Genomic DNA, 12,389 nt, shown 5'->3' on the forward strand with positions numbered 1-12,389 from the left:
ATGTTTCCATTCATGGTGGAAATAGATTTTGTGTATAATAATAAAAAGTAACTCAAAATAAAATAATCCAATATCAATTTATTTTCACCATCCACGACGATGCTGCTATAACATATTTACAATTCCTTTTTATAAAACGAATTTTTCCACTATCTGCATATTCGTTCTAAAATACTCTTCGATAAAAGTATTCTAAAATTCTTACTGAAGACATTCAATGTAAAAGGCTGAAAAGACTTCAGACGCCAGAACCGTAGTCACATTGGTTTTAACTGGGTTTAACTAATTAACATACGTTGTTCATTACACAAGAACAAAACTGGATCAATTGTATTGCCTAGTAGAGAATAATGTTGACAATACCTGAATAATGTTAGTAGAGTGACACCTGAAGACGACTTAATTTTTTTGTAAATCTGGGTCTATGCATTTATGAAAAGCAAAGGGAAAATGAAGCATTACATCAACCTGACCAAGCATTTGATATACTTAATATACTCGGTTACACTAAACTGATATTTAGTAGACGATTCCCAAAATTATATTCAAAAATGTAATAAAAAGACGACCACCTCTTAAAGTTCATTTAGTACCTTACGTTGATGAATGATGTTGATGAATATTGAACAGAAATTATACTGTAATGTGTGTGAAATTTGAGTTATTATGATGGAGGTGAAACTAAGTAGTCGCCAAACAAAACTTAATACATTTCTACAATGAAGTCAGAATAAAATAAACACTAAAACCACTTATGTAAAAATTGGCTCAAGAAAATGACATCATGTTCACTTTAGTAACCTTGTATGGCCTACCATCCAAAATAGTGCCTTTTACTGCATAAATTTGCTAGTCAAACTATTTATGAAGAAAAAAAAAAAAAAAAAAAAAAACTGGTTTTTGGAAGAAAACAAAACACTACATTATTCTAGTTCAGGGAAATTGGGGCAGGGTGGTAGAGGCAGGAATATTGTACTAGGGTTAAGTGCTATTTACCCCTGTTAACACCTATACCCTTTCTTTCATCATAAAAGAAAGAGCAGCTATGTGACAGAAAAAAAAAAGATCATTACTGGATATCAAATGAAATGATAAAGTTACATTCAACAATGGTTATATAAGTAAACTTGAACACAATGTACAATCAATATGTTTAACTGAAGACGTAACAGTGCAGGTAAATCTAAAAAATAAATAAATATTGAACATCTTCATTTTCTTCTGCCAAACATAATATTATTTCATAATCCACTAACTCATTAACATAAGAACTGTATTCATTCCAACGCACCCCTTTCACTCTTTTTCACAGCCACTCCTCACTTTCCTATCAAATATCCCAAACAGTCAAGATAATTAGATAAATGTTCGCATATGACCATAAACAAGATTTTGACCAAAAACAGATTTTTCACATCCTAGTCCTCCTTTCAAGCAAATATGAACTGAATTTTAACAGTTCTAATTGTAATACAGCCAGTCAAGGAGGTATTGGTCGATAACCATTCTGCCAAACACACATGGTCAGCCTCAAGGAAAAATTACACCTTGCGCGTCCGCTTTGAGAATCGCGGTGTCTTGGGTTCCGTGAGGGGCTTATCGCTGGGCATAACCTCAACGGTGTTATACTTCCGCACAGGGTTTGGCTTGTGGACCATCTCTTTACGAAGTCTGGCAATTTCAGCCTTCTCTTCTTCCTCCCTTTCTCGCTCCCTCATTTTCTGGATAAGGGCTATTTCTATTTCCTTCTCCTTTTTATGCATCTCGAACCCCTGTCGTTCTTCAGCCCTTCGTTCAGTGTACAGTTCTATATTACTGACGTCTGGAAGGTATTAAACATTCCATTAGGCCACACTTTTTTTTTATGGATGATATCCTACGCGCACCAATTTTCGTCATAATATGAAAAATTTGACTTCTAGACTATTACATCATAAAAAAAAATAAATTAATTTAAAAAAAATCCATTCTCAGCCAAAAGTATAGAAAGACCACAACCCTGACAGAGTCCATCAGAGCCCACTTACCTGTGAGAGCTTTGTTGGATTTTTTTGGTACAAATGGGGCCTCGTGCAGTACCTTGCTTGGTTTGGCTTTGAAGATCTTAGCTGCTCTCTCTTGCTTCAAACTTTCCTGCACCTGACATGGGTAAAAATATAACAATTAAATTAAGTAAGTGATATCTTACATAACAACCTAAAACTGTGAAGCTAGCTGTGTATGATTTATGAATGCTGGCTTGTTTCATCAATAATGCACTAGAAAAAAAATAATACAGAAAGAAAAAACACAGTGTATTAAGCTTCCTAAGAGGAAAAACACCCTATGCATTTTTTTTGTGCTTATAAAAGATAATTAAAAGACCACCATCAACCACAACAATGAAAAATTATTAATATAATTATGATTTTAATAAATATATGATTTTGTAAATTTATAAATTATGGAGTTGTATTTTTATCTTATGACTCAGCTAGCAATGGCATGGGTAGAGAAATACTTTCATTAATTTGTGTTTCTTTAAGAGGACACCAAATAATACATCAATTATGGTTAAACTGAACAATTTTATATTACCAAGTCACCAAATCTACTTTTAAGCTGCCTTGTGGTAAAAATGAAAGACCCACAAGGAAGACAGCCTTAAAGAAACCAATCCGCCCTGTCTCTACCTGCTGTGCCCATTCCTCGGCCCTTTTGGCTCCTCGCTGGTCGATTTCCAGTTTGAAGGGCTGAGGCTCCGTGATAATCACTGGATTTTTGGATGGAATTCCTTTTGGGGAGCTTGACGGGAGCGGCTGTGCCTGGAACTCTCGGGCCTAGGGGGGAAAGTACATGAGATGTTCACCAAAATCGGTAACACGTTTAAAAATTATAAAAGGCCAACTTTTTTATTGTTATTTAGTTGTTTTGAACCCATATTCTTAATGTTCAAATTTTCTTAAATACTGCCAACAATTTATTTGGGAAATACAGCACGAGGTGTTTTGGGCCATTTTCCAAGCTTGGTATGGAAAAATTGTCCTAAATCAATGTTTGAAGATAGGACATGCATAATTTCACCAATGGGGTCTGCCAAAGTACTGGGATTGACTAGTTCTTACCCAGATGCCGCAAAGCCTCATGCTTCATCTCACCTTTCTCTCTTCTACCAAAACTTTATTAAGCTTCTGCTCCTTTCTTGTCAACATCTCTTGTGTATGACACTCCACACTGGGGAAGGGCTGAGGCTGGGTGGCCTCGTGGTTCAACTTGGGCTGGAAGACAAGGCCCGTGTGTGGGAGGGGGCGTGCCTTGAAGACCTCCTCATGCTGGAAATCCCATAGAAGAATGCGTGTTAAATAATGTATCTCGGCACACCTTTCTTTAGTTAAAAAAACTAATTAAATAACTCAATTAATAGGTTCCTCACAACAGATGTCTCACTCGCCCTGATGCTATATCTCTCTCTGAGCTCTCCCCTTCTCTAACCAAATAGAATCAGGATGGAAAATTTGAAAGATGTGCCAAAAAATGTATATATTAGTTTATATTCAACTTAATGAAATTATTATCAATTTAATTTAATATTTATGAAGTAGTTTGTTGCTTACCATTGAGATAATGCTCACATTTCTTTAATTTTTGCAGCTTAAATTTCTCTTAAATTTGGGTAAATTTAAAATAAGTGACATTTTTTTTATAAAAACCAATTTTGCCAAGAAAACAATTGAGCAGTTACACTTTTAACAAATATGATATATATATGGCCAATGACAATCAATTCTCGGTAATAAAAAAATAAAATTCCATTGAACTCACCTTTTCCTCCTCTTTCTCATCTCTGCTTCTGTTTTTCATCTCCTGCAGCCTGCGATCTGTCTCAAAATCAAAGGGCTTGGGCTCTGTGAGATTCTTGGAGGCCACCTTCTTCACTCCCATGCTGGGGTTGGTGAAAATCCTGTGGTCCAATTTGGTTGCCTTAAATACATGCCTGCAAATAGCATGAAGATTAACTCAGCATTATATAACAGTCCTTCGATAAATGATGTATGCTATTATTCCTTCAGCATTTGTCTTTGTAGGTTTTTTCACACTAATGGTGTTCAAGAATATCAAACTTTTATTCAATATAACCCTTAAACAAGGAACAACAAATGTTAAAATTTCTCCTTTCAGAACATTTTACCTTAATATACAAACTTTCTGACCTCTTAGTTACACAAATAACAAGTAAACAGTTATACAAGTAAATAAGAAAACAATCTCAAAAGCAGGAACAAAATACCCATACCTGAACAAAGTGGAAAATGCAGCAGTGTCGCAAAACTTTAAAAAGGACACATTTATTTACAGAACACTTACTGTTTCATTTCCTCCACTTCCTTCTCTTCTATCTCTTGTTTGCTTATGGCAGATACGGGCCTCTTTCGGCTCTTTGTTTCAAACTGTGGAGTCTTAGGGACAGTAAGTCTGGGAGAACCCTTCTTCTGGGTTGGGGCAGGCTCTGGAATAAAACACACCTCTCAGCTACGACTTTTAATCCATTATCTCAGCAGCTCATTCCCATTAAAACAATCATTCTGCATAGAACCTTAGATCAATCCAACTCTGCAGGGACTCTCACTGAGTACAATCAATTTAACAGATAAACACGCCAAGTTTTCAATCTCACAATTCAAGTTAATTTTTGGTTACAAGAAATCCTCATCCAAAAGGGTCCCTAAAAGATTTCACTCTATTACCTTTGCTCTTGTTTCTGAATCTGTCTGGGGTCTTGCTCTGAAACTGAATGACTTTCTCCGCCACCGAGGTAAACTTGTGACCTTCCTGTTTATCACCATTCCCGTCCTTGCTCAGCTTCCTCTTACGGTTGTCAGAGAGACTGAACGGCTTTGGGATGGTGATGCCTTTGTGTGCTTTTGCCTGTGAATGCGAGGTGCCATGAATAAATAGCCACAAAACAATCTTCACTCTTTTGAGGTAAGAGTTTCGTTACTGACTTAAGCACCCAAAAACATAAAGCATAAGTCAAGGGCATTTCAATTTTTCTCTAAGATACACCTTGAACTGGGTCAAAGAGAAAGACAAAGTTGTTGACAGATGCAAATATTCATATCTCAGCACAACAAGAATCAAGTTGAACCATCTCAATAAGCTTTTATTTTTGGCACAGATGAGCTGAACTGAGATTTTCTGATACTCCTCTAAAGATAATAATAATGCAATGCAAAAAGACTGACCATTTTTGCCAACATAAACCAAGGGACAAAAGCACTATGGCAACTGCCACAGATAATATTTCAAAGCTATCAGCTAGGTTTATATTAAAAAACTGATTGGTATTTGAACTTTATCTGTGAACTGTAGCAGCACTTACATTGGGCTGGCTGTAATGGCGGAGTCCAGACTGGAAGTCTTGCTTGTCCTGCCTGGTCTCCATGGAGTGGACCTTCACCCGGCTGTCAGTCTCAAAGTGAAACTCCATAGGTCTGGTCAGCTCCACCTTGGAGTGAGGCACAGTGTAACCTGGGGAGGAATCCAAGAAGCAGACATGAGCATAGGCTTTAAAAAAAAAAAAAAAAAAAAAAAAAAAAAAAAAAAAAAAAAAAAAAAAAACATTTATCATGGGACCCCACACCTAACCAACCGGGGCCAGGGGCCGTCTTAGGAATTGATTCTAAAAATGCAGAATTCCGCGTTTTCGCAGAAAAATCTCATGTCTGAAAGTGTTCTAGGATATGCTGTTTGATAATTTAAATAAATAATTAAATAAACTAAAAACACTGTTTAAGATTAATGGATGGCAGGATATGACTAACCCATCATTCCATATACATCGTTTGCTTTTATCACCATTTTCTCTGTGGCCTTAAACTTTATTTTATCACAGAATATGGCTAAATTATTTATTTTCCTGTCCTGAAACTCTACTTATATCAACAAATATGCAAAGGGAGAAAACATATTAATTAAACGAGACTTCCACCACATTAGTTATCTCTGAGGCTGAAAGTTAAATTATTATTTATGAAAATAAATTAATAAATGGCAAGTTAATACATAAAAATATAGAATTTTACCCTGGGATGCTTGTGCCTGCTTGTATGAAGCTTGAGCCATTTTTTTCTTTTCAGCCAGCTGATGTCTCATTTCATTAATTCTTTCCATTTCCAAGTCTTCCGTACTTTTAATATCAGCTGTTTTGTGTGCACTCCTCCTGAGTGAGTGAAAAAAAATCATAAAATTTTACTGTCATATTCATACAAGTACAAAACACCTGTTCAAAAAGTCTCAGAAGTACAACAATATATATTGCAGGGTGAATCATTACAAATTAGAACTAAAATATGTTAGGGCATCACATAGTAAGGGCTGTCATATTGTTCAATTAAAAAAAAATAATAAAAAATTGGGAAAAGAGTCCCTATTTCAGTCATACCTCATAAAGCTAGGTGTATTGGGGATGGTGAGTTTGGGTGGTCCTTTTATAACTGGGACAGCCACATTTTTATTGTTGGCCTCCCGACTCCTGCCTCTGGCTGAGGACAGACTGTGGGTGCTGCTGTTGTGACTGCTGTTGTGACTGCTGTTGACCATGCGCCTCTTCTTAGCTGCCGGAGTTCTGTAGAAGAAAAAAAAAACATACTAAGTAAGAAAGCCATCTTCGAACAGGCTCACAAAAATTTTAACCCCTTTTTAGGAAACATTTGGAATAAAAAACTGTCATTTTAGAACCTTCTGAAAACATTCCCAAGTCACCAGGTCATAAAAACATCAAAAATATCATACAATGACAGGATAATTTATTTTATAGAAGTTATTATCAGGGACCCATAATTCTGCAGTAATGTAAGAAATAAAATACCAATTTTTCCTTTTCTTACCCAACTGATGCAGCCCTGGGTGCTCTTGGTGTTCGTCGCAATGCTGGTGACCTGCTCTGTCTGGCTGCACGTATTGAGCGACTGCAACTGGAGGGATAGAATTTCATGAACATATAACAGACAAAATGTTATACACAATGAATTATACACAATCTTCATATTGAAGTAGTTATCCCCCCTTCGGCTCCCCATCACAAAAAGGACAAGCTTTTCCAAAGTCTAACCTTCCCAAGAAGAAAAGAAGAGGCAAGTATGACAACATCTCATCTCTTTGTACAACACCTCTTGAAAGTCTGAATCTGCTACTGCAGCCAGGATTAAAGATGAAAATGTTTTCCCCTTAAGAAATCTGAAAACATTTACCTATTAGATCTACCACCATGCTTAGGTTTTGCATCATTCCATGCTGAGAGGGAAGTCACAAGGTTTGATGGAACTTTTAACTTTGTCTCAGCAGTTGCCTCTGTTTTACTGTCTAAATCTTTTTGATCACCCTGTTTTTCTTCAGACTTTAAGCTGGCTCGTGGTTCCCTTCTTGGGGTTGTCTTTGGAGAGGAATGAACTTGTTTGCTGTTTTGCAAACTTTTAAGAATTTGTCTTTCAGATTTTCTTTTCCCCTCTGATTTTGGTGTTTGCGCCAGCCTGGAGTTGCTTCTACTGGACGGCAGGCTTTTTTCACGCTCTTCATTAACACAATCTACAAGGAAAATAAAATAATTTCAAGAACAAAATCAAACAATTTGTCTCTTTTTATCAATATCACTGTAACTAAGGATGATTTTGACAACAACCTTAAGAAAAATGACAATTAATAAAAATAGTCTGTGTTATGAACGACTGTGTATAGAGATCATAGCACAGTTCAGCTGAAATTTTTCCTTTTACTCATGAGGTGAGTCGATTAAAATAAGTTTATGCATTGTTACCATCTGGTTGATGTACTGAACTAAACTCATTCTTGTTAACCTTTGACTGAGATACCATAAACAAAACTATGTATCTTGGCGAATTTAAAACGATACTCACCAAACCATTCATCCGCATTATCATCCATCGGGATGGGTGCGCTGAAATCAACGAATTGCGGAGCTTCAAATTCCCAAAGATCTTCGTCCATTGTAATGCTTTACCTGTAGCCTATTTATCCTTTTTAAAACAAAAAGAGTTAGGTGTGCTGTCCTGAGGAAAACTTGCTTCACTCTAACAACAATTTCAAATCGCCGCTGTTGCAGGTTTGAGTATCAACCAATGGGAGCGATAGTTTCAATGATTTGCAAGGCTGAAAACAAGGCTTTGATTGGTTGACAAAACTCGACATTGTCCGGTAAAATCCGTCACTTAAATTTATACGATTATAATAAAGTTTCTTCGCTTCAGATATGAAGATATGTGTCAATTCTGACCTTATGCTAAATTACTTGGTCATGTGAAAATTCTTATGGTTAAAACTATCCATTTCCTATATAAGTAGGTCATTCAAGGTCGTTGCCTATTTTTGGTGACCTAAACGTCTGAAGGTGCAAGTCATAAAGATAAGTGCGTGTTACTGGTAAGTTTGTTGTTGTGAACCTAAAATACAACAGTAACTTCAGTCTTCTTCTATATTTGGCTCTAAATCAATTTTTATTGTTCAATTATAGGAGATAGTGGGAATATATTGAAGTTGCGATTAGTGGGTATTTAAAAGTCTTTTTTTTTTATCTTTTTACATATTAAAAAAGTAATTTTGTATATGAGGTGAATAATGCAGGTTTGTATTTATTATTTCAGTAATTCTATACTGTAAGTATGGATTTTAACCAAAGTGTGAAGAAAGACGATCATGTTCTGTTGTTGTGGGGCAGCAGTAATTCCCCAGCCACACTGCAAGAAGCAGTGACACAGCTACAGGATGTGGTGGGACAAGGAGGCAAGGTTCAGGTGGAACATACAGAAAGGTTGATGTTGTGTAAGTTTCAGTTTGTGTACAGGCTTAGAGGTCTACATTTATATTGTTAACATCCTAGATCAGACATGAGCTTTTTCTGCAAAAAAGCAGAGTTTGTTTTTTAATTCAATTCTGATGGTTCCTGAGATTCGTCAAGGTTAGGTGTTGGGTCCCATGATAAATGTTCAGAGTTTTTTTTTTTTTCTTAAACCTAGGTTTATGTCTGTTAGATATATGTTGAAACATATAGTTTCTGAGCTTCCATTTCTTTACCAAATGCCCAAGATAAACCAATATTTGCACATAGAAAATGTAAGATAATTTTGATGTCATGTACCATTTTTTTAAGTGAATAAGATAAATTGGCCTACATAAGAAGTATATTTGACTTTCACATTGTTGGCTTTCATTTAGGTGGTATCATTTATGTCTGAATAAAGTCTACCAGTTACCAAGGCTACTTATGTTTGTTCAAATCATGTTGATGAATCCATATGATGCATGCAGATATTGAAATGATTGACCTAAGGTGTTTAAGGTTTCCTTTGCTTTTGTGCAGAAAACTTCTTCTCATTATATCATACACATACGGAGTTGATGAACATTTTTCAGTAAGCTAGTTTATGAATAATTTTTTTTTTTAAATTTCAGCCAATCACCAAGCATCCACATTTGACACGGTATTGTCTGGTGCTGTCAGTCCTGCTGCCTATGTCCACAGTGCTGAAGTCACATCAGAAATAGCCAAAATTTTAAAACCAAATGGAACATTTGTGTTGAGAGAACCAGTGACAAACACAGAAAATTCCTCAAAGCTTCGGACACCAAAGAAACTGATGTCGGCTTTAAAATTGGCAGGATTTGTAAATATTTCAGAGGTAGTGTTTATGTGCTTGTGTTTTTGCTTGTACATGAGTGTTTCACTAAATGACTTGGTAAATGTTTGACAAGTTATTTCCTATTATATCAAGATAATCTAATGAAAAGTCAATTCATAGATATTGAGAGTGTGCAACAATTTGCATTTTGATGAAACTTTCAGATAAAAAGACTGTGATCATGATTTGACTACATGAGCCTCTGAAAAACAATTAAATGCATGTGTTGGAAAAGCAAAATGCCATGTGCAATTTCCCATTTACAACATTGAAAAGAAATGACACTATTGTCTCTGTCTCTGAAAACAGTTTTCTATGTATCTGTGTAAAACGAACAAAAACATTTTTTTCCTGATTTCTTTCTTATGTTGTAAGGGACATTCAGATTTTATGACATGTACTGTGTTATAATGTCCTAAATAAATTATTATTATTTATATTGTTAAGTCACAATTCATATTGTGTAGTGGTAAAAACTTAGGCATGATCTTTTGTGTCAACAACTTAAGCAATTTGCATAGAATTCTCGCAGTGTTATTATTATTATTATTATTATTATTATTATTATTATTATTATTATTATAATATGGATGTGGTTTTAATTCATTCCAGCCGGAAGTGGTCAGTCTAACAGATGATGACAAGTCCCAGTTAAACTCTCTCCTTGGTGCTGGCGACGTCTGTCTGGTTCAAATACAGGGGTCTAAGCCCGCCTATGAAGTGGGTGCAGCCTCCCAACTCAAACTATCTTTTGCTAAAAAAACAGGTACAGATCAAAAATTGCTGGTATTCATTTAATTTTTATTGTTAGAAGAATACCTGTGAAATGTATGACTTTGATGATTTAAAAAAATTTTTTTAGTGTTGAAATGAAGTAATTTTAATTAAAATTTGAGCTTTACTACACTGAGCAAAAATGTAATTTCCCCATGTGAATTATTTATGCAACATGTAATGGGCTACTGACATTTATCTGAAGCTACAAACAGTACAGAAAGTAATCTAGCATAATGAACAACAAAATTCATTTTTTGATTTAATATATACATATATAACCCATAAAGCTGATAAATGTTTAAAGTACTGCATGGGGCATTTATATTTTTGATCAGTTTTAACATGAAAATCCTGTTATGAATTGTAAATGTGTGTTCCAGACAAGCCCAAGGTGGACCCCAGTGCTGCCAAAGTGTGGACGTTATCAGCTAATGACATGTTAGATGGTGACATAGAACTGGTAGATGATGATGACCTGCTAGATGAAGATGATCTTAAAAAGCCTGATGCAGATTCTCTGAAAGGTGCCTAATTAGATAGTTGAAAATGATGCTTTTTTTTTATGATAAAATATTTCCATTTTGAAAATTGAGAAAAGTAATTGTTCTGAATTTAGTACAGATTTTAGAAATGAAAACCAAAATTGATAACAGGGATAGAATGAAGTAATTTATTTTTCTTCAGTCAACAACAAATTTTGAAAAGGAGCAGCATAGATCATTATTATTATTTTTAATTAATTAGTTACTTTCTTCTTCTTATTATTATTATTCAGCCTGTGGTCCCGCTAGGAAGAAGGCTTGTAAGAACTGCACCTGTGGCTTAGCTGAAGAACTGGCAGAGGGTGGACCAGAGCAGAAAGCTCCAAAACAGAAAGCTGCTACCTCAGCTTGTGGAAGTGTGAGTACTCAGTGATTAGTATTTATATCTGAAAAATGGTATTTTCTTGATAAATATGGATCTTTCTCTTTTTCTCTCTCTCTCTTTCTCTCCATTTATTTTATTTTAGAAACTTAAAATGATAACACCAGATATTGGAATATATTTACTGTTTGCAAAATGCAATATTAAAATCTGAATTTTTTTCACTCAGTAACACAGTAATCTCTAGAGTGTGTGTGAATACATTTTTACATTCTTGCGTGCATTTGTGTGTGATAAGAGTGAAAAAAGAGGTGTTTAATAATTTTTTGAATTAATGTAATTATACTGTAATTAATGTAATTATACTGATAATATATTTAAGACAGACTTAATATTTAGTGGAATGATTAATTGTTAATCCTCGTGTTTCAGTGTTACCTTGGAGATGCCTTCAGGTGTGCCAGCTGCCCCTATCTTGGGATGCCAGCTTTTAAACCAGGAGAAAAGATTGAACTATCAAACAGGCAATTGAAGGCTGATGCTTGATCTTTAACTAACCGCCACTGAATGAGATATGAGAACAGTGCCCCGTATCTCGAAAGCATCGCGTATTGCGAATAGTGATATCACATAGAGGCTACAATGTATTATATAGGGCGAGTATGGGAGAGTTATGGAATCCAGACGCTTGCGCTCAGTCGTAATGTGCGATGCTTTCGAGTTACGGGCACCTGGACGTGCAGGGCTTTCTGCTATTGCAGCTCTCATATCATTGTCTCATTTGAACTAAAAACCATAAAAAAGGAATGAGTATGACACACTTCTGCTATTACTGCTCTTGTGTTATTAACTCTTTTTAACTAAAAATGACTGCCACTTCTGAAAGCAGTGACCAATGAAAGCAAAGCGTTCCATACTTGATTTCATTGTTATATATCATTTGATAATAAGTGCTATTTATATGACAGTTTTTCAAGCTTAAGTTGTAGCCATTACAACACGGCGGTAGGTATGAGAGGAATAAAAGAGAGAGTGCTGGATATTTATGTTTAACAGGTAGCCTAATGATTATTTATT

The 12,389-nt window shown here is 35.3% G+C and overlaps 2 protein-coding genes across 3 annotated transcripts; one reads left to right on the forward strand and one right to left on the reverse strand.

Annotated features, from left to right (window-relative positions):
• Positions 1–58: 58 nt before the first annotated feature.
• Positions 59–8,115, reverse strand: LOC106160975 (targeting protein for Xklp2 homolog). Its single transcript, XM_087011164.1, has 13 exons — positions 7,893–8,115; positions 7,230–7,563; positions 6,867–6,953; positions 6,422–6,604; positions 6,063–6,199; positions 5,360–5,508; positions 4,725–4,905; positions 4,345–4,486; positions 3,802–3,973; positions 3,138–3,311; positions 2,673–2,819; positions 2,028–2,139; positions 59–1,822 (listed from the first exon to the last, which is right to left on the reverse strand). Exons 1-13 carry the CDS (start codon positions 7,981–7,983, stop codon positions 1,542–1,544), a joined length of 2,190 nt encoding a protein of 729 aa, XP_086867290.1. The 5' UTR covers positions 7,984–8,115; the 3' UTR covers positions 59–1,541.
• Positions 8,116–8,228: 113 nt separating this feature from the next.
• LOC106153157 (anamorsin homolog) lies at positions 8,229–12,365 on the forward strand. 2 transcript variants are annotated; one of them, XM_013526978.3, is made up of 7 exons: positions 8,229–8,415; positions 8,637–8,814; positions 9,445–9,671; positions 10,284–10,437; positions 10,829–10,972; positions 11,224–11,348; positions 11,745–12,365. In XM_013526978.3, exons 2-7 carry the CDS (start codon positions 8,655–8,657, stop codon positions 11,856–11,858), a joined length of 924 nt encoding a protein of 307 aa, XP_013382432.2. In that variant the 5' UTR covers positions 8,229–8,415; positions 8,637–8,654; the 3' UTR covers positions 11,859–12,365. The 2 variants fall into 2 exon arrangements, with proteins under 2 accessions (XP_013382432.2, XP_023931075.2); XM_024075307.2 differs by having other exon boundaries at positions 8,248–8,402.
• Positions 12,366–12,389: the final 24 nt, after the last annotated feature.

This window comes from Lingula anatina, chromosome 4 (genome assembly GCF_051362555.1).
Source record: "Lingula anatina isolate TDL-2025a chromosome 4, LinAna3.0, whole genome shotgun sequence".
NCBI classification, from domain to species: domain Eukaryota; kingdom Metazoa; phylum Brachiopoda; class Lingulata; order Lingulida; family Lingulidae; genus Lingula; species Lingula anatina.